The sequence below is a fragment of the Colletotrichum higginsianum genome, chromosome 2 (assembly GCF_001672515.1).
Source record: "Colletotrichum higginsianum IMI 349063 chromosome 2, whole genome shotgun sequence".
Taxonomy (NCBI): Eukaryota; Fungi; Ascomycota; class Sordariomycetes; order Glomerellales; family Glomerellaceae; genus Colletotrichum; species Colletotrichum higginsianum.
The window spans coordinates 5967999-5987797 of NC_030955.1; the positions used below are offsets into that span (position 1 = coordinate 5967999).

The window sequence follows — 19799 nt, forward strand, 5'->3', positions numbered from 1 at the left end:
GCTCTGTTCCCCTAACCGCACTCGGTCACCTCGTTTCCACCATGTCGGCATCCCATGAGGATAAGCTGGCAGGCAACGAGCTTCAGAATGCCGTCACGCGCAGCGACAGCGGCAGAAACGAGAAGGGCGTCACTGGCACCGCTTCCAACCCCAACGCCGACAGCGAAAGCGTGCTTGTTGACCGCGACAATGCCGACCAGCTCAAACGTCACTTGACCAACCGTCACATCCAACTCATCGCCATCGGCGGCTCTATTGGCACGGCTCTCTTCATCAGCATCGGCACCGGTCTCGAACGCGGCGGCCCGGCCAGTCTGTTGATCGGTTACACGCTCCACTCCATCATGGTCGGTCTTGTCAATAACGGAATGGCCGAGATGTGCACCTACATGCCCGTCACCGGCTCCTTTATCCGCATGGCTGGCAAGTGGGTGGACGAGTCGTTTGGCTTCATGGCCGGATGGAACTTCTTCCTGTACGAAGCCTTCCTCATTCCGTTCGAGATCTCTGCCCTGAACCTGGTCCTCACCTTCTGGCGCGATGACATCCCTGCCGCCGCCGTGTGCGTGGGATGCATCGTGCTGTATGGCCTGCTCAATGTCGTCGCCGTCAAGTACTTTGGTGAGGCCGAGTTCTGGTTGGCCAGCGGAAAGCTGCTGCTCATCGCCATCGCCTTCTGCTTCACCTTTATCACCATGGTCGGCGGTAACCCGCAGCGCGATGCGTACGGCTTCCGTACCTGGCAGAACCCGGGTGCATTTGCAACATACATCGGCACCGGTGATCTCGGACGCTTTCAGGGTCTGCTCGCTTCCATCTTTTCCGCCGGCTTCACTGTCGTTGGGCCCGAGTACATATCCATGGTTGCCGGCGAAGCCATGCGTCCCCGCATCTATCTGAAGCAAGGCTTCAAGACTGTCTACTGGCGATTTGGTGTCTTCTTCATCGGCAGCGCCATTGCCATTGGAATCATCATCCCGTACAATGACCCAAAACTAGAGAACGCCGGCGCCGGGACGGCAGAGGGCTCGCCGTACGTTATCGCCATGCAGAACATGGGCATAAGCGTACTGCCCCACGTCATCAACGCTCTGCTCTGCACCAGTATCTTCTCGGCCGGCAATGCCTACACTTATTGCGCCATGCGCTGCTTATATGGCCTTGCCCTCGACGGCCAAGCCCCGGGCATCTTTAAAAAATGCTTGAAGAATGGCATTCCCATCTACGCCTTCGCCGTCACGATGCTATTCCCCCTGTTATCCTTCCTGCAGGTTTCCAACAACACTGCACAGGTCGTCACGTGGCTCCAGAGTTTGACTCAAGCTGCGCAGCTACTGAACTACGTCGTCATCTCGATCGTATACGTCTTCTTTTACAGAGCCTGCAAGGCCCAGGGGCTGGATCGTAAGAGTCTGCCCTACTACGGATACTTTCAGCCATACTGCGCATACATTGCAATCGTCTGGATGACTTTTATGGTCACCTGTTTCGGCTACGCGACCTTTCTCCCTGGCCGCTGGGACACCCTGACCTTCTTTTCCTACTACACCATGATTTTTGTCGGCATTATCACATTTTCTTCATGGAAACTCCTCAAGAGAACTCGCTTCATCCCCGCCGCAGAAGCCGATCTCGTATGGGACAAGCCCATTATCGATGCTTACGAGGCTCAGTTTACTGAACCACCGACTCGGTTCCGTGACGATATACGAAAGATTCTTGGGTGGAAAAAAACCAGAGAGGAGGCCATGGACTAACCCGACAGTTGCATAGAAGTCGAAAACTGTCTAACTTATTTCAAAGTCCGTCGATATGCTGGCCTTCATGTATTGGAGCCTCTGTGGCACCTCACTGTTGTCTACATGCTTTACCTACCAATTTCGGCCATTGTTAATTCAATATTTTCCCAGAGACATCCTTCCCAGATCTACACTCTGTTATCTTATCTTGTCCTGTGTGTCTTTGAAAGTCTATTGTCGGCGTTCTGTGTTCATCACCCAGACAATCCCCAGACCATTATGTCCGAACTCCAGTCAAACATGCATTTCTCTTCTTAGAAATCCCGTGCACACATCAAAACCTCAAACACCAAGCCCTGGAAGGTTTGCGTGTTAATTACTGCTCCAAACCTGCCTCAAAATGTTAGCGCAAACACACGAAATATCAAACTCGGGGGCGTTGGACTTACCCGTGACACTTTACTGACGACCTCAGCTTCTCTGCAAGGTCCTGAAGTCTCTGCACTTCAATACCACCGAATTGGGGTTGGTTTCGGATGTAGTCCCATGCTTGCGTTGGCGTGATTTCGCCTTCCAAGCCCAGGTCGGCTGAGAGGTTGAGTAAACGGCGAAGTAAGTCAGCCGGTGCGTTCCAATAAGGTAGGGTCAAAGGATCTTCTTTTGGCGAGTTGCAGTGTGCGAAAAGGAGCTGCGCCGAGGTCGTCAAGGCATGACCTGTGGGCTCGCCAGGTTCGCTTGGGTTGCCCCCGATGTGTTCCAAACAGGGGCGTTCAACTCTAAAGTCCAACTGTCAGTCGTCATGCTGCTATACAGAGCTCTTATAGTCCTGGCAGGTTTTTGAAAAGCAGCTCTAGTCGGGCGCGACTTACGTTAGAACGAATTCCATGCCAGCTAGTATTGGATCAAGCTCGGACATCCTTCCAGCAGAGTTATGAGACCCCACAGGACCTTCGGTGGTTCTAGACCAAGATCTGCTGGAAGGACAACCGTTCTCCGTCAAACGTGGATGCGATTGGATCCTTGGTTCGTGGCCGCTACTCATGTCCCAAGTTTGATACGGCAAGTCGTCTTCCGCTGGTGGTGTTTGAGTGCATCTTGTCCTAGCAGTATCAGAGGCTAACCTGATGGTGTCCAGAGCCGATGGTTGCGCAGCCGAGAGGCCATTTTCCAGGAAATGACCCTTAGTTCTCTTCTTTTCGATAGTGTTGCTTTTTGAATTGATCTGAATACTGGGAGGTATAGAAAGTCCATGTTGCGCAAGCATATTTGCAAGCGCCCGGACCGTGTCGGAGAGCTGCTCGCACCTAGCCGCAAGCTCTGCTTCGTTGGCCCTCATCTTAGAGATTTCCTGTTCCAAGGCTTTGGTGTATTTGTCCTTCCGATCACGGTAGGATCTGCTTCATTTTTTAGCATAAATGAAGTAAGAGCAAGCGTACATCGTTGAGCATCCCACCTTTGAGCATTTCTTAGTTGAGCTCGACGCTTGTCGGCTGGGTTCTCTTTTGGCCCTGTATCCAGCAAAAGTTAGGTGGTTTAGTAGGCTTGAAGGGTTGTAACAATGGAGCGAAATTCACTAACCTCCTGGATTGAAAATGCGGAAGATTTTTTGGCTCATGATCGGCTATAGCTGAACTCCCGGAGCAGACAAATGGACTTGATTCCGTGATTTAAAAAGATTCAAGGCAAAAACTTCTTGTACAAACGTTGGAGGTCATTGTAGAAGGTCTAAATCAGAGCAGAGAAAACAGGGGGTTAAACCCAGCCAGCGGTGTTTCAACATACCAAGTACACGTGTCGTGCCGGATGTTCGGCTGGCGATCATGCAAGCCTTAGTTTCAACTGCCTAGATGAGGATATCAAGATTTCCTTTCTAGGGTAGGCTTAACCACAGCCGAAGAAGAAATTAGGCTTCTCCAGCATCTAGTGCAGTCTCCATCCACAGAGATAGCTTTATCGGTCACCTTTAGATCATAGTGGTCCCATGTCTACAAGTCGCACACATCCCGACGAGACGCCGTTTGAAGCAGGCCCCATTAAGACAAGGGCTGTACCTTGCCATCCATGTCGTAAGGGGCTAAATGCCGGTATGCCGGACATCATGTAATCAGTTCTTCCTAAAAAGGCAATTCTGATTACAGACACGAACACCCTGCGCAAGAAGCCATCTGATCAGTCTGGCCACCACAACTTCAAGTTTTCTACTGTGTTACCTCCCATCGTCTCATTGAATATATATCATCTGAATAACGCTCGCTGAGACTTTACTTTGACTTACTATCACTACTTCTTTAGTTGACTGCATGCGTAGCATTTCGCTAGCTCTAGCTTCCATCACACCAAGATTTGCTTTTGCCTCTGTATTATCACCAATTATCAGTCACACTTCTTCTCCAAGTTTTTCCACCACCAAGCCTCGCAATGCATCTTTGTTCAGCGTTGTTGGCGTACCTGGTCACGATCCATGTCTCAGCTGCGGCATTTCCAGCTCGATGCAAGTCTACAACCCAATTTGGGAAGGCGATATACACCATCACAAACGAAAATGCCAACGCTGTTGTTGCTGTACCTATTTCACGTACTGGAATGCTATCCAAGGGAACTTCGATAATGACCGGTGGCATGGGTTCGAACTTCATCGACGGCATCACCAATAAGCCAGCGGCACCGGATGCTCTGGCCTCCCAGTCGGCCCTGACTGTTGCAGGCAACGTAAGAACCCAATGTCGAGCCGCCCCATGTGGAAAAGTTTGTCAACTAACCATTCCCTCTTCAGAACTTATTCGCCGTCAACGCGGGGTCTAACACCATCACCATGTTTGAGATCGATCAGTCCAATCCTACCAAACTGACCATGGTTGGTCAGCCTATTGCAGTTCCTGGTCAATTTCCCAATACAGTCGCCGCCTCGCAAAAGAACGGAATCGTCTGCGTAGGATCCTCCGGTGCCGTTTCAGGCATCTCGTGTGCCAAATTCTCTGCCAATGGCGTCGCTGCCATGGACACGCTTCGTTCAATTGAGTTGAACCAGACCACTCCGCCAGCTGGGCCAACCAACACCATATCCCATGCGTTTTTCTCTAATGACGAAAAAACCCTGTTCGTAACGGTCAAAGGGGACCCAGAAAAGAAGAAAACAGGATTCATTGCCGCTTACCAGGTTGAATCCGGCAGTGGTAGCCCACTCGTCTGTGAGCAAGGCGTGCGATCATCACCAAACGGCACTGCCGTACTCTTCGGCTCGTCCACCATACCCAACACCACCGATCTGTTCACCACGGATGCGTCATTCGGCGCCGCTGTACTATCAATTGAAGCAAGCACAAACGCGGCCACTGTCAAGGGGATGGCGGCTGTTGATGGCCAGAAAGCAACTTGCTGGGTTGCAGTTTCCCCAGCAACTAACACCGCCTTTGTCACTGATGTAGGGACAAACAGATTGGTGGAGATGTCGGTGACTGATGCAAGTATCAAGAGTGTTATAGATCTCGGCGCGAACAATGACCCAGGCCTCATTGATCTAAAAGCTTCCGGGAAGTTTATCTATGCACTCAGCCCTGGAAACGGCACAACTCAGCCGGCAATAACAGTGGTTAATGCGGTGAGCAAAAAGCAGGTTCAGCATTTCCCACTCGAACAGCTCGGGGTTGGAAAAAATGCTCAAGGGATGGCGTTGCTGGTGTGAGGCAACATCTCCACGCCAATGTCGCGATATTTGAGCCGGACTCCCACAGATCACTAGTACAAATGCACAAAAGCGTTCCTTCTGCGTGTTCCTCTCGAGTGTTTTACTGGAATTCAAGAAAACCAATTCATTTGGAAGAGACTTCAACTTTATCCGCGTTCTTCGTTGTGTTGGTTTCGTGACTCTGTTTCAACGAATGCCAGGGAAGATCTCAAATTGTCTGCCCCACACTGCATTCGATAACTGACTCCTGATTATGTAAAGTTCCATCGCCGGAATACTCAAAATCCATGATTTGGCGTCAACGTTTTCCCTTGCAGATATGTGAGCATCTAGACTAGGCATTTCGCAGACTTGGACCGACGAAATCTGATGACAAACCAACAATGTAGTCGCAGTACGGTATCCCAGCGACAACAGCCACTCCTACCCACCAGGAAGCATAAACAGAGACAAAGACGGGGAAAAAACGACAATTCTACAACCGATGCAAGCGGCTGGAAGAAACTGTTGTGTTTCAATTCGGGATTTCTAGCCAGGGAAACTAGAGCGATTGCGGCTGCCAAGACACAGCTAGCTCTTGACAGGGCTTACGAAATTCCAGAATAGCAGACACTCACGAGGGGCTGGATTTCAGCCACATTAGATTCTTCATCCGGACTCGATAAATGGCTTTTGGAGCTGAAGTTGGGTGGCAAAACCCCAAAGCATATATGAACAGACTGTCTCGATGTGATCCTGTTCAACCGGAGCTTCATTGCCCCTCACGCCTCTCCTTTTATTACAAAATGGATATTTGCAATGTTTCATCTACGGCTTACATCGGGGTGAACAGCACCAGCGGAGAAGCCCTTCTGTTTCGCGACTTCGATGAATCTCGACACAACATAGCGCTTTGCGGCCCACCCACTTACCTGCGGCCTGATCCTGGCGGTTGTCTCCTGCCATGGCCGTACACAATGGCATGGATCCTGATCCACCTACCAGTCACTGTGTTGCGAGTAACACGCTGGGAGAAAGTGCAGACACTTTCAATCATTTTGGCGTTTTTCAGCGTTTACTTCACAGTTCAGGCATACACGACTTATCTTATCCCGGCTAAGATCCTGGTCTGGATGCCTCTGGCGCTTGTGTTAGACATTGGAGCCATGATGCAGCTCGTTTTCCTAATCGTCGACGAAAACGGTGCTACCATACTACGAAGCGCACTCAAGGAGTCAATCGTTCGGCCATTCCTCAAGGATAGAGTTGAGGCCATACCTTTCACAGGAGAAGCAGACAACGCCAACACCGGAGACAAGAGTGAGCTATTCCATTCCCCAGGGCATATGTTGCCATCTAACTCGATAAGCCAATGCAATACAGGTTGTGTCTCTTAGGCCGCTGCCAGTCCCTTCAGGCCGCGGGTTGATTGGCCAAGCCTGGCTAACAGTTCTCGCACTCACCCTACTTGCTGCTTTACTAGTTCTGCAAATCATCGGCCTAGTAGCAGCGGTCAAAGGGCGCGGTCAAGAAGGCCTTAAAGCCGAATGGTGCTCGCCAATGTTTCAGTCCGCTGAAGCTGTACTTGTCAATTGCGAAACACCACCTACTCAGGTTGAAAAGAGCTTCAGTCAAGGAATCGGTTGCATTTCGCTCCCAGCGGACGAGCAGTATCACTGGTTGAATATAACAGTGGTTGTGTTACTAGTCAGCGTTGTGTTCGAGATCTTTGATGCTGCCATCCTAGTGCTGGTAGGGAACAATGCGCGATGGTGGAGAGCGAGGATGAAGAGACCATGGTTCACCATGTTCACCGGCAATGCAGTACTTCTCTGTATCCTTGTCTCTGGTGTTATAAGTAGCTCGCACCTTCCAATTGGTGTTAACCGTACTGTTTGGGTATTCAAGTACGAGCAGAGCGTCCGTTCAGCTATAGTCTGTCAAGGGACACTGATGTCTGCAGGTGTCAGAGGCTCAATCATTGGATGGACAGATGGCTTTTTGTCCAGTTGGGGAAGCACCTACACTGGTTTTTGATGTAGAAGACATACGGTGTGGAATCCAGTCGCATAGTACGCCATATTAAGTTGAGTCCTACATGTATGTATGCCCCGTGTACCAGGTTCTGGCATCAGTCCCAGGCGCATGCTGTGTCATGACCATATTACCAAGCATCAGTCACAAGTAGGGTTGATGACAGTAAGTAAGTGCACGCTTGAATTTATGCATCACTTGAAGTCTAAACGAAAATGACTTGCAATTTCAATACGGGATCACATGGCTTAAAGTGTCAAACGCGTTGTTTCCAGGCTGTCTTTGATCTGACTATGCTAACCCTGCAACTTGACCTTTGTGCATGCAGACACTCAGTGGAAAACATATTCTCTGATTGTCCTATTGAAACCGCATGCCGGAATATTTGAGTGTTCGGAGAGATCGCTTCTTTGCTTCAAGATGACGAATAACTCAGCTAGGACTTGGCTGGGGGGCTGACTGTGTCCTCGAGCTGAGTGACGTTGCCGTTTGACTTCTCCATGTTCACCGACGAGCTCTCAATGTCGGCATGCTTCTGTTGAACATCGTCCTTGAAACCAAAAAGGTCGTTCATGCCTTCCAACGAAAGTCCTTTGGTCTCGGGGATGAAGAACCAGACGAAGATGGTCATGGAAAAACACCAGACGCAGAAGAAGATGTAGGTACCGTAGCCGCCTGTACCCAGAGTCTCCAGCATCGGAGGGACAGACTTGGAGATGACGAAGTTGAATAGCCATTGCGTCGCAGCGGCGAAGGAGACGTTGGTGGCACGCAGACGAGTGGTGGCAATCTCGGAAACATAGATCCAACAGCAAGGTCCCCAGCCAAACTGGAACATGCAGGCGAATAGGAAAACGCAAATGAGGGCAATGTAGCCGGCGGCAGTCACCTGGGCATCTTCCGAATCTTGAGGCCTCGCCACTGCGATGAAGATGCCAATGTAAAGCATGGTCGAACCCTGGCCTATGCCTGTCCAAAGAAGGGATTTGCGGCGACCAAGGGAGTCGGCGACAAAAACGAGGAAGACGGCGACTGCGATGAGCTTCACTAGTCCGTAAATACCGGTAGCAAAGAGCTCGTTCTGGGTGCCTCGGACTCCAAGACTGGCAAAGATTTGAGGCGCATAGTAGTTGATAGCGTTGGTACCTGTACCTGTTAATTCATGCACGAATATAACTTGGATAGTCCGGTACTTACCAGTCATTTGCTGGAAAAACATGAGCAAAATAGAAATGATTGCCCGCTTGCGGTTGGAAGGGACGAGCCACATCTCTCTTTGCAAGCTCATCCAGGTGGCACCGTTAAGAATGGCGTTTTCCTCTTCGATGGCAGCCCTGATCTCGGCGAACTCGGCAGCCACGTAAGGATGGTCAGGAGGCAAAGCACGGATGCCGGAAAGGACGTTGAGAGCCTCCTCCCACTTGTCCTGCTTGGCGAGGTGGCGAGGTGACTCGTTGCAGAGAAACATGGAGATCATGAGTAGAAGTGGAGGGATGCCCTGAATGACGAGAGGAACCATGTAGCGAGCGGTGCCTCTGACGTGCTGTTGACAGGCGAAATTGATCCAGTAGCTCAGGAAAATGCCAAAGACGATGAACAGTTGGTAGATGCCAGTAAGACCACCGCGGATAGCTCGAGGGGCGTTTTCGGCGACGTATAGGGGGTTGACCATAGAAGCGAAGCCAGTACCGAATCCGGAAATGAATCTGTGGGCAAAAACATCAATCAGTACAGGAATTCTCCAAGCTGGCATCAGCGTTGAGTCGGGATGAAGATTCTTACCTGCCGACATACATAGCCGCCAAGTGACCAGAAGCAGCAGCCTGAAGAACAACGCCGATTACGGAGATACCACCAGCGGCCCAAATGAGGACAGGACGACGGCCGTATCTATCGGCAGCTTGTGCTGCAAGGAGAGCACCAACGAAGCAACCAGCTTGCAGAGTAGAGACAATGTTGGCACTGAGGTTGGCACGGTCGACGCGGGACATGTCTGTGAGATTGTAGAGCCTGTAACAAATTGGTGATATTAGACATTGGAGGGAAGAATCAAGTAATTCCGGGTGGAAGCATACTCTTGAAACTCCTCCATACGGAGGACACCGCCAATGACACCGGTGTCGATACCGAAGATGAGGCCACCAAAGCAGGCAGAACACGCGAGAGCATAAGCCCTCCATCCGTAGATCTCGGGGGGGTCCTGTTTCATCGCATCGTTCTTGACGATCTTTTGTAGAATGGAGGTGCCCATAGTGGCGGTCGGCAGGGTATTCCGTGGTCGTGGTCAGAAAGCAATTGCTATGTGGATGTCGTGAATCTTGGATCTAGCCAAACGCAGAGCCTGGAAGCGCAAGTCTGTCGGGCAAGAAATAGAGCCCTTCCCTCAGGTCGAGATCAAAGGGCCCGAGTTTTTATAATTTCTCGCTGGCCCTCCACCTCCACAAACACCACGGCGTTGGGAGAACGTAGAGTTTCCGCGGATCCGGTCGCCCCCCCCGGTAGAGCGCAAAAAGTTGGCCATGTCGTCTGTGAGGAGAAGAAAGGCGGAGTCTGGAGATTCACGCGCTGGGCAAGGCCAAGAGAGGCTGGGCAACTGGGGATTTTGGCTGACACGAGACGTGAAAGGCCCAAATCACACAGTCGACGCGTAGGGCCGAGCGTTGGCATTTATTGGCTTTCGAACTTGGCTTGTGGATGTTTATGAGCAGAGGCGGGGATTGCGCTTAGCCAAGGTGAGCGGCCAAGGCCAACCCATAGTCCGGGGACAATCTCAAATTCTCAATGGTGGAAGAGCCTCCACGCGAATGCCCAGAAATCTCGACTTGCGGGCCAAGATGGAGGAATATCAGCCCACAAATCGCGTCGAAAGACCCCGGCGCAAACCACAGGCAACGGGCGTACAGCACCTAGGGCCAGCTGAAAATGCAATCAAATGTCAATCCCAATAGACCCGCCATCCTGGGCCGTCGCCACCCCGGCAAAATAGTGTCTCAGTGCTTTACAGACACAGCTTTTCATAGGTCCTGTCAATTCTCCCTGCTCCGGGCGAATCAAACCTGTGAAGGAATAAGGTGTGCAAAAGCGTCTTCGCCTGCGACTGAAGTGGGGCAGAAGCAATGCAGCGTCACGTTAGTTTGAGTTGATAATATTGTAAGGTTTTTGCTCTTATGGCCCTTTTCTAAGACTACTCACAATCTTAGTCACCAACGGTCAAAGAAGCGAGTGAGAAAGGGTCGAGTCTCTGCACGAGAAGGAGGACTTGCAGCTGGGATAGGGGGGTGTTTTGATGGAAAGGTAGATCGGAAACTGAGACGAAGCGTTGTGCTTGTATAAGCAGCTTCTCTTCTTGCTGCTGTCCAAGCCATGCTTCGAAGCTAGCACTACGCCTCTTGTCAAAGTTGCTGTTGCGGGTTCACAAGCCGTCCGTCCCATACCGGCTTCCATCTGCAACATCTGGTCACATCAGCGTTGTAGTTAGGTAGTCTAGTTACCTACTTTCCTGCTTATCTGCTTGAAAATACAAACATCATGTGTAGTTATTCGCTGATATCATGCAGCAACATCCTTTTCGCTTCATTTATTGATCCTGGAGGGCGGAACGAGCACAAATACTGTTGTAATAGCGTGTAGAGCTACTACTTTCATCCAAAGATTTAAAATATAGCAAGCATTTGTACATTACATTTGTAGTTATTAAATACTAACATTCATTCGAAGCCCTAGAAAGAAAAATTTGTCCCGTTGAAACAGATTACTCACGACAACAAGAACGAATAAGAGAAGTAGCTAAGATACTCAGTATAATCAACAGCTTTTAATGGACCAGCTCATCTAAGTCATAACGATCCTAAGTTCATACTCGCAACTTCATGTAATTATAAACACCCAAGTCTTCCTTATTAATTCCTAAACTGGACCATAAAGCAACCAAACTTCTATAAAATACAAGACGGAGAAAGAACCAAAAGAATAAAACAAGTATCCATATACTATAGCCCACGACTTCCAGAGATTGGTAGTGTTGTAAGACCTTCCAAATCGCATCTTGATCACTTCTTCATTGCGCATGTTCAGGCCCGGCGCGCCAACAAGCTTCTTCTGGTCGATATCGAAGCACTTCGTAATAACAGACACGTCGCATAGAGGATAAAACTGCCTGTGCTCCATGTCACAGAAGAGCTTTTGTCTCATCAACAAAATGTCGCAGCCATAAGAGGTCGCTGACTCGCAGATCTCGCGGACGTCGGTGTTCTGGTCGGAAAGGATGAGATGGGCGGTGGCGTGGTTGTCGCTGCGGCGCTCGACGCGGGCGTCCCGACGCTTGGCCTTGTTGACCTTCTTCGGGGCCACATACGCGACCTTGTCCCATGGATGCTCAGGGTCGTCGAGGACCTTGCTCAGGTCCTCATCGGCGCCATTGCCATTCTTGTACTTGAGTCTGGGCTTGAACATGGGTGGGTTGGCTTCGGGGAGGAGGTTGCCCTAGAAGGAGAAACGAGGTGTGCTGTTGCAGAGGGTGTCGAGGTTTTCGTAATACTGCTGCAGCTTATCTTCGTTGGGCTGCATGTCGTTGAGGTGGAAGCTAATGGCACGAGCGTTGATGTCGTTGTTGTGGTTGGCGTCTGGCCAGATACATCGCGGCGCCTCGAAGTCAGAGCCGATGCGGTTCTCGCTTGCGAACCAAAATTGACCGCACTTGTATCCGGTGTCGCCGTAGAAAGCACCGGAGATCTTGCCGTTAGACACTAGTACATCCGAAATGCAGATGACGTCATTGTTTGTTTGAGAGAGGATGACATAGTAGGGGTCAGCTTGCGAGTGCTTGGGCTCGGTCTGGGCGTGTTCGATCACAATGTTCGTCTGGAACCCTGCCTTGATATTATCATTGTTAGGACTGTGCTAGCCGATACGATGGCCATCTGCAGAGATCGTGTTAGAAGTATCATGAACACAGTAAGAGACGTGCTTACCATCGTCCCAGAGTGCGATGTGAGGTCGCCGGCCTCCTGCAGTAGTGGTTCTTTCGCCATTACCCAGGATAATCTTGACATTGGTTTTGCCTCCGCCGGTGTAAGGTTTTTGAATGCGCCTGAGAGGCTAAGGGAGGCGAAGAGCCCCGCGGCGTCAATTGCGAACCTAATGCTGCCATATTGGAGAAGGGCGTGAAAAGATAGGGCATGAAAAGCCAACATAAGCGAGCCTGTTAGTGAAATAATGGAGGAAATTATAAGTACGTTGAATGCAGATGATGCTCATTGCGATAATATAATAGTCGTGGTACTGTAGATGTTGTTCCTGAGGTTGTTTTGAGGGTGTGAAGACGGATGAAGATCGAACGACACGTTCCAATACTAATGTACTATGTTGCTATGCTATAAAGATGGATAAAATCTACGTGTCTGTCGCATGGCCTCATCCGCAGCTGAGTGACATCTTCACAAAGCACTTCCATGCGCAAATGGATGTAGGTTCGACTTACAAAATTCAGCTTCATAATCGGCAGATAACGAAGCCAACAATTCAAACGCTATGATAGGTGGATTTTGCTGAACTCTATCTTAACTAACTGACCTCAACACCAAACCCTACCACTACCCCACGCTATGACTTGTCCCCCGAGTGGATTTTCGAGTCCTGAGCCTTGGGGTTGGTTTGAATAAGAAAACGTACAAGTGAGGCTGTAAAAAAGAAACCCCCACAAGTAAGACGATGTAAGAATACTAAAATAACGACGCTGTGTAGTGAACCAACAAACCCCATGGGGTTCTTTGGGCCCAGACCCGAATGAGTCTTTGGACTCGGACCCCATTGAGTCCTTGGTTTATTTCTGGAACTGTAATAGATCTCCAGCTGGGTGATCCTAGCTTCAACCCCAACAGCAAGGCACTTCCGTTCGTGATAGCTTCATTGGCGTCTTGCCTCCATTACTCATGGCATAGAGACAAGTGACGAGAGTTGGGAGACTATTAAAAGACTTGTCCTCAATTGTGTATATAAGTCGCGGTTTGTAGCTATTAAAATCGATTTGGTTAGGAGCGTAGCTTAGGAATTCACTTTCTACCTCATACAAAACAACTAAAGAAAATTTACGCTCAGTTCTATCTCCTTTCCGACATATCAACAAATCGAAATGCAATTCAAGTTGTCTCACGCGGTCCTGTTGGGCCTGGTGGCCATAGTCTCACTCGGTAATGCTCATCCTTACGGGGGAAATCTTAGCCGATGAGGTTTGATCAAGAATCCTAGGCCGGGGACATACGAGCATTGAGCAGGGTGCCAAAATGATGGATTCTCAGGCGTCACTGGCAGTCTCATTACCGCGGAGACCACCGATGACTCGACGCTCGCCAGAGTTGCGGTCGACGAAGCCAGGCGCCGCTATCTTCTTGAGGCCATCGATCCTCGAGGCATCCCAAAGCTCGGAGACAAGCCCCCGAATGACAAGGAGTTACCTTGAGTTCCAGGGGCTAAGCCGGGCTCGGGCGACGACAAGCCTGGCGATGGTGTCGGAACCCCCGTTGGCACCCGACTCGCGCCGAAGTTCGCCGATGCCAACTTGGAGGCGGCGAAACAAGGACGAAATCCTGAGCAAGAGTCGCGATGATGGCATTTTCAATAACGCGCCAGAGCCTGGGCAAGTCTACTGGCATTCTCAAAATCCCCAGCAACGATTTCATTAACACATGGGAAAATAGGAAAAACGACCTGGATAGCTTGGGATACAAGAAAAGAGGGGGCGAGGCTGCACCGATTATCCAATACCCGGGTGGCATAGGCAAGCCTACTTCAACAAATTCAGCATCAATAAGGTGATGAAGGGATCATGGATGAAACGCACAATATTCCGCGCTGACGCCGACGGACGCTCCAGCGAACGCGACCCTATCCTGGTAACCTACGGGGCCGTCTTCATCAAGGGAAGCTGGAACAAAGACCGCGACCAACCAGTACCCAAGGCAACATGGACGGACATGGTGAACGGCCAATGGATGATTGTGGCTAAGCAAGACACAAAGAACCTGAAGTACGTCATCCGCGACAACATCCAGGACATCAACACCAAGGACAGCAAAGAAGCAGCGGAGAACGACGAATAGCTGGGAAGATGATGGGTAGGAATAATGATAAGTGATGTCGATTTAAATTCAGTACTCAACTACCCTGGTGCTCTTTGCCCGATTGATTTCCCAACAGTTCTATAGTGCATTCTGAACCACTTGATGTCCTCGGCGCCACAGCATCAGCGATATAGATGATATTAAGGACATTGTGCAACAGAAGGCAGATAAGGAAAACTACCTAACGAGAAGCAGCAGTCCTCTTATATACTGTACCTGTTTACAGTTGCACTGATTTGAACTCCGTCTAGTTCTCCTTTCCAACAACGTAAACCGTCTAACTAAATCTAGAGACCAAAATCTCCTTCAACAAATGAACCATGCGGGCCAAGAGCATAAACTTGTGGCATATCTGCTCTTGCAACCTCTTGAAAGGTCTTACCATCAAGTCCGACCAAGATACTGTGCGTACCTTCGCGATTGATTGTGATTGTAATCACGATGCCGTCATCCTCATCCGTAGCACCAGGGCGCTGAATGAAAATAGGCTCAGTAGGACAACTCTCGCCGTTTGATGGTGTCCACAATTTGAACAGGCCGGTCTTCCAGTCCGATTTGAACAGAGATCCATATACTGTTGGGTGAACAGCGCCCAGTCCATTGCCAAGTCTACCAATTGGGACTTCTGTGCCGGGAGCGGAGGCCCCAATACCAGATATGCCATATACATAGCGGTAATTGGGATCCATCGAGGCAGGTTTCGAGACACGTGGAAGCTCACACGGCAGTCCCGCAATAGCAGATGCAACTGAGCCCCGACAGATTTTTGTTGGATCAGCCTTGTCCACTGAGTCCATCTGATAGCGGACAAGAGTTCCATTTTGAAGCGGCTTCTTAGGATCGAGGAGATTCGACATGCTGTAATCCATGTATGGATAGTGCTCATCTCGATAGCTGACAATGTCGACGTGAATATTGACATCGCCTGTCTTGGGATCGATATAATCGTATGCGTTCCCGATGTGGAAGAAGTAAAAGTTAGGTACGGAGTAGGTTCCCACACTAATTGTCAACTTAGAGATAGACGTTTATTAAAGATTTGCCAAGACTTACTGCTTGCCGTCCCTTTTATCCAAGATGTAAAATTCGGTCGGCGAATCGTGCTCGCAGACCATCATCTCGGCAACCCCCTTAGTTGTATCACTTAGATCCATGTGGACCGGCTAAAACGAGTTGTGAGCACAAACCTCCTCAAAAAAGAGCTTGATGATTTTTGGACTTACATTTCTTACGAAAACAACGTACTTGTCAGTCATTGCAAGAGCATGTGTGTAGCATGTTCTGCATGGAAGCGGAGACTTCCACACTAAAGCTGTCGGATTTGAGGCGACATTCAATGCAAATACAAATAACACACCGGAATCATCGATGAGGTAGTTGAAGGTAAGCCCTCGTTTGCGGTCATGCGGGGGATGAGCACAACTGCCAGAACCGACCAATTTCGGATCAATGACCATGTAGTTCAGCAAACGTTTCGGTTCCAAAGTTCGTGCATCGCAGACTTGTAGAAGGTTGAAGTCGGTGTGCACCAAAATCTACAGTTTACCAATAAGCTTAAACAACTGCCCTTATGATTCGAATGGCGGCAATTTACCTCCTCAGTGAAAGGATCTTCTGACTGAATGCCCCTCGAGTACGGGTTTTGATCTTTGGGAAGGTGAATACCACGGCGTGGTTGCACATTCATGTTGACGGAATCAGGGGCAGCATATCCCGAGGGCACATAGAGAGATTGCTGTACAAATGCATTAGATCTGTTCTTGCTGTGTTCAATCATGTTCGAAGGGCCGCCAACCTGAGCTCCAAGCAAGAGCGAGCAAGGATCTTGAGCGTCCTTTAGAGGAGTGTTTGCATTGAGACCCATCCTGGTTGAAGTAAGGTAGCCGTGTTCCTGGGCTCGTTTGATGACCCCATCATGTGTATAGCGACTCATGTAATAAACACGACCTTGGGTCATTCGGAATTTATGCAACAATCCTAGACCGTCGAACAAATGCTGCATTACAGCCCTAGGCTTTGAATCATCTTTAGAGAGCGGAACAGTAAAGCGGCCGACACCGACCCTAAGCGACGGTTGTTAGTTTGTTGTAAAACTACAGCACAATTTGCACAGAATACCTTAGAAAGGAACCATGGACCCAAGTTGGCCATGTCCCACCGAGCTTACACTCGACTTCGTTCGGGGTTTCAGGGACATCGCGTAAAAACGGAGGCGCAAACCTGTTCAACTCTTCCTCGGTAACCGTGTACCAGTTGTAGCCTTTCTGCTTGTCCGCGGAGCTCATGTTGAAGGTCAAATAACTTGATTTCTGACTGTGCAATTGAAACTGGATGAAAGACAGGAGAATAGATGTGTTTAAATTCCTTTTAAGACTTCCAGGAAGACACCGAGACACACAGGTCTATATATACTTGCATCTCTTGTAAAACTTTATTTAGCACTTTGTAAGCACCTGACAAATGCCTCAAGACTCCGGTGACTCTCGGATCTTATGAATTAGCTTTACACAGAAGCAGGGATTACAAGTGTACCATGCCTCTATTTACGCCTATTTTTAGTTATGCTTAAGGTACTACCAATTTCCTACTCTACAGAGGGCTAGGTTACAAGTCAAGCAGCTATACTGACTGTTTCTCTAGAGGGCCTAGGCTGAAGGAAGGCTATTCCTAGATATCTTAGTAAGGGCCCTATGCCTACGTACTTTTGCTAAAATATAGTAGGCGCAAGGCGATACTACAGTAAGTTTAGCAGGCTAGACCTCTATGCAGCTCTATACGGAGTTTACAGAGGCTCTAGAGGCCCTAGAGGCATCTAAAGTATTACAATTGTAAGAAGATATTGTAGTATAAGTAGTAATATTGAAATTTGTAGTAAAGCTACACAAAATAGCATAGAGATAAATGTTATTACATTATGTATCCTAGTTATATAACTATATTATAGAGTAAAGAGTAGGTCTAAGGCTTTCTTGTAGTTAAGGAGATAAAGATAATATTAGGATAGAATTGGTATCTATTTACAGGATTAATCTAGATCCAAGTGAAATAGGGCAATAGGCAGCCTAGGCAAGAGTAGGGCGGCAGGCCTACATCTTTTGCTAAGGTAGGCACCTAATCTATCTACCTAGATAAACTAAATTAACTACTACAGTTGTCACTACAATATACAGTATTACTGCTATTACTACATATTACAAATTGCTTTATCCTTACCTCTGTAAGATTAAAGTTGTACTATTATTAAGTGTTAAACTTAGCTACCTGTTAGTAGAAAACACTACTGTTAGATATCTAGCTTGTCGCGATGCCCTCATGGGCATCGTGCAGCCTCGGGGGACCGGAGCCCGAAATAACCTTTATTCCGGCCGGATCGAGACCGCCCCACTTCGTCGTTGGGTTATAAGTCGTACCGGGATGGGCGGTCTCACACGTAGACAATACAAGTCGTTTTCTTATGTCTATTCCAACCCGAAAGGTGCCTTAGCGACATAGCTGTGATAATGAGACGCAAGCATACTGAGACACCTACGCATACCTTGAAAATCGCCAGCTTGGCCAACCTTGCGGCTGTCGCATGAAAGGAGCTTTCCCAGCCGTTCCGGGTAAAAGCGTCGTCGGAATGCCGCATTAGGGCCAAGCGCACCCTGAAAACGGCTGGGCAGTTAAAACAATTAAGTTGTCTCCAATTTTTCTGACGTACTGTGAATCTCTTAGACGTGGAGCCATAGCCGCCGGCCAATGCCAGGAGACCCTAAGAGCGTCTAGACCGTACGGGAGAGCGCCACGCCGAGGGCCGAGAAATTTGTCTGGGGTGGCCATCGGCCGCTTCCAAGAGGCTTTGAAGGCGTCAAACGGTACATATATTGGAGTCGAGGTTAGAAATCAGAGGAGGGAGCAAATTCACCATCAACACAAGCCTTTCAACACACTATGCATTTCTTATCGATTGTGCTTGCCTATTTTGTATTGGGCTTGGTGGCCGCACAACGTTCTGCGCCCGGCGTATACACGAAAGGAAGTTGGATAGTCGACAATAAATACAGCTTCCAGAAGAATTCATACTTCGATTTCAGGAAGGCAACCTCCCTCCCGCCGGGCCTAAAAGTCAGCAACTACCCAGTCGACACGTACTCCTATTCACCCGCGAATGTGATTGTTGGTAACGGGTACCTACAACTTTGGGTGAGAAGCAAGTCTTTCAGTTCTGCTGAAGTTACGACTACATCAAAAATCAAGTACGCATCTGTTCGGACAGTTGCTATTCTTTCTGAGCCGGCTGGAGTCTGCAATGGTAAGATTTAAATCTCTATATTTCCTAAGTCGGATCCTAACAGTGACATAGGAATGTTTTTCTATCAGTCAGATACCCAAGAAACCGACATTGAGTTCCTATCGAGTGGACAATCCAACAGCAATACGGATGCAGCCAGATCTGCCAACGCTAAATCTGGAACGCGATATCTTTGGCTTTCAAACCAAGCTGTGGATGGTAGTGGGCTGAAGACGACAAATCCCGTGGCATTGCCAGCCAATCCGACGACTACTGAGCACGAGTACCGCTTGGACTGGCTGCCTGGCCTGACAAATTTCTACGTTGACGGAAAGCTGGTCTGGAGTTCGACGAAGAACGTTCCATCGGTGGCTGGCACTTGGGTATTCAACAACTGGGCTGACGGCGATAAATACTGGAGTGCAGGACCGCCGGCCCAGAACGCAGTCTTTAGGATCAAGGAGATTAATATGTACTGGAACGCTGGCTAAATGTTCCTTTTGCACGCCGGGCAAGGACGTATAGTTTCTTTTAGGCGGGCTTAGTGATTTACAAGAATGCTGACAGACAAAAGCTGATAACCTCTTGAAGTAATAGTAATAATGCTTATTTAAATTTGCACTGCGCAATCGTCTTGATACTAAATCTATTGCTAAATTAGAAGAAACTACTCTAACAAATACGACGGCTTATTTAGTGTTAGGTAAGGGTTCTAGACAACATAAAGTCTAAGAGTCTAGTAACTAGGGTCCTAGAATGCATTCTTTGCCTAAGCGCTGAATCTAACAAACTTACCTACCGCAGTCGCTTTCTATTAGCCTACATCGTCTATCTCCAAGCTCCTATTCGCCGTTTACTTTGTTTAAGCTATATAAAGCTATCCAGGATGTACAATGTATTAGTAACTACCTAGTTAAGATATCCTAACCCTCCTATTCCAAGGTTAAAATTAAACAAATAATATAAGAAGTGAT

General features: G+C 48.9%; 10 protein-coding genes across 10 annotated transcripts; 5 read left to right on the forward strand and 5 right to left on the reverse strand.

Annotated features, from left to right (window-relative positions):
• Positions 1-41: 41 nt before the first annotated feature.
• CH63R_03533 (Histidine permease) lies at positions 42-1757 on the forward strand (the record flags this gene model as incomplete). The annotated part of the gene is made up of 1 exon (XM_018298508.1): positions 42-1757. One exon carries the CDS (start codon positions 42-44, stop codon positions 1755-1757), a length of 1716 nt encoding a protein of 571 aa, XP_018163324.1.
• A 296-nt stretch (positions 1758-2053) lies between these two features.
• Positions 2054-3354, reverse strand: CH63R_03534 (BZIP-type transcription factor; the record flags this gene model as incomplete). The annotated part of the gene is made up of 5 exons (XM_018298509.1): positions 2054-2129; positions 2189-2515; positions 2609-3133; positions 3193-3247; positions 3318-3354. The coding sequence occupies 5 exons, from the start codon at positions 3352-3354 to the stop codon at positions 2054-2056; spliced, it is 1020 nt and encodes a 339-aa protein (XP_018163325.1).
• Positions 3355-4157: 803 nt separating this feature from the next.
• CH63R_03535 (3-carboxymuconate cyclase) lies at positions 4158-5421 on the forward strand (the record flags this gene model as incomplete). Its single annotated transcript, XM_018298510.1, has 2 exons — positions 4158-4448; positions 4513-5421. The coding sequence occupies 2 exons, from the start codon at positions 4158-4160 to the stop codon at positions 5419-5421; spliced, it is 1200 nt and encodes a 399-aa protein (XP_018163326.1).
• Positions 5422-6209: 788 nt separating this feature from the next.
• On the forward strand, positions 6210-7440 carry CH63R_03536 (uncharacterized protein; the record flags this gene model as incomplete). Its single annotated transcript, XM_018298511.1, has 2 exons — positions 6210-6723; positions 6812-7440. The coding sequence occupies 2 exons, from the start codon at positions 6210-6212 to the stop codon at positions 7438-7440; spliced, it is 1143 nt and encodes a 380-aa protein (XP_018163327.1).
• Positions 7441-7873: 433 nt separating this feature from the next.
• CH63R_03537 (Quinate permease) lies at positions 7874-9688 on the reverse strand (the record flags this gene model as incomplete). Its single annotated transcript, XM_018298512.1, has 4 exons — positions 7874-8583; positions 8635-9143; positions 9220-9447; positions 9513-9688. The coding sequence occupies 4 exons, from the start codon at positions 9686-9688 to the stop codon at positions 7874-7876; spliced, it is 1623 nt and encodes a 540-aa protein (XP_018163328.1).
• Positions 9689-11336: 1648 nt separating this feature from the next.
• CH63R_03538 (uncharacterized protein) lies at positions 11337-11889 on the reverse strand (the record flags this gene model as incomplete). The annotated part of the gene is made up of 2 exons (XM_018298513.1): positions 11337-11372; positions 11428-11889. 2 exons carry the CDS (start codon positions 11887-11889, stop codon positions 11337-11339), a joined length of 498 nt encoding a protein of 165 aa, XP_018163329.1.
• Positions 11890-11919: 30 nt separating this feature from the next.
• Positions 11920-12467, reverse strand: CH63R_03539 (uncharacterized protein; the record flags this gene model as incomplete). The annotated part of the gene is made up of 2 exons (XM_018298514.1): positions 11920-12309; positions 12408-12467. The coding sequence occupies 2 exons, from the start codon at positions 12465-12467 to the stop codon at positions 11920-11922; spliced, it is 450 nt and encodes a 149-aa protein (XP_018163330.1).
• Positions 12468-14249: 1782 nt separating this feature from the next.
• CH63R_03540 (uncharacterized protein) lies at positions 14250-14534 on the forward strand (the record flags this gene model as incomplete). Its single annotated transcript, XM_018298515.1, has 1 exon — positions 14250-14534. One exon carries the CDS (start codon positions 14250-14252, stop codon positions 14532-14534), a length of 285 nt encoding a protein of 94 aa, XP_018163331.1.
• A 308-nt stretch (positions 14535-14842) lies between these two features.
• Positions 14843-16840, reverse strand: CH63R_03541 (Beta-carotene 15,15'-monooxygenase; the record flags this gene model as incomplete). Its single annotated transcript, XM_018298516.1, has 5 exons — positions 14843-15557; positions 15609-15718; positions 15779-16090; positions 16150-16618; positions 16674-16840. 5 exons carry the CDS (start codon positions 16838-16840, stop codon positions 14843-14845), a joined length of 1773 nt encoding a protein of 590 aa, XP_018163332.1.
• A 1645-nt stretch (positions 16841-18485) lies between these two features.
• Positions 18486-19316, forward strand: CH63R_03542 (Glycoside hydrolase family 16 protein; the record flags this gene model as incomplete). The annotated part of the gene is made up of 2 exons (XM_018298517.1): positions 18486-18846; positions 18898-19316. 2 exons carry the CDS (start codon positions 18486-18488, stop codon positions 19314-19316), a joined length of 780 nt encoding a protein of 259 aa, XP_018163333.1.
• Positions 19317-19799: the final 483 nt, after the last annotated feature.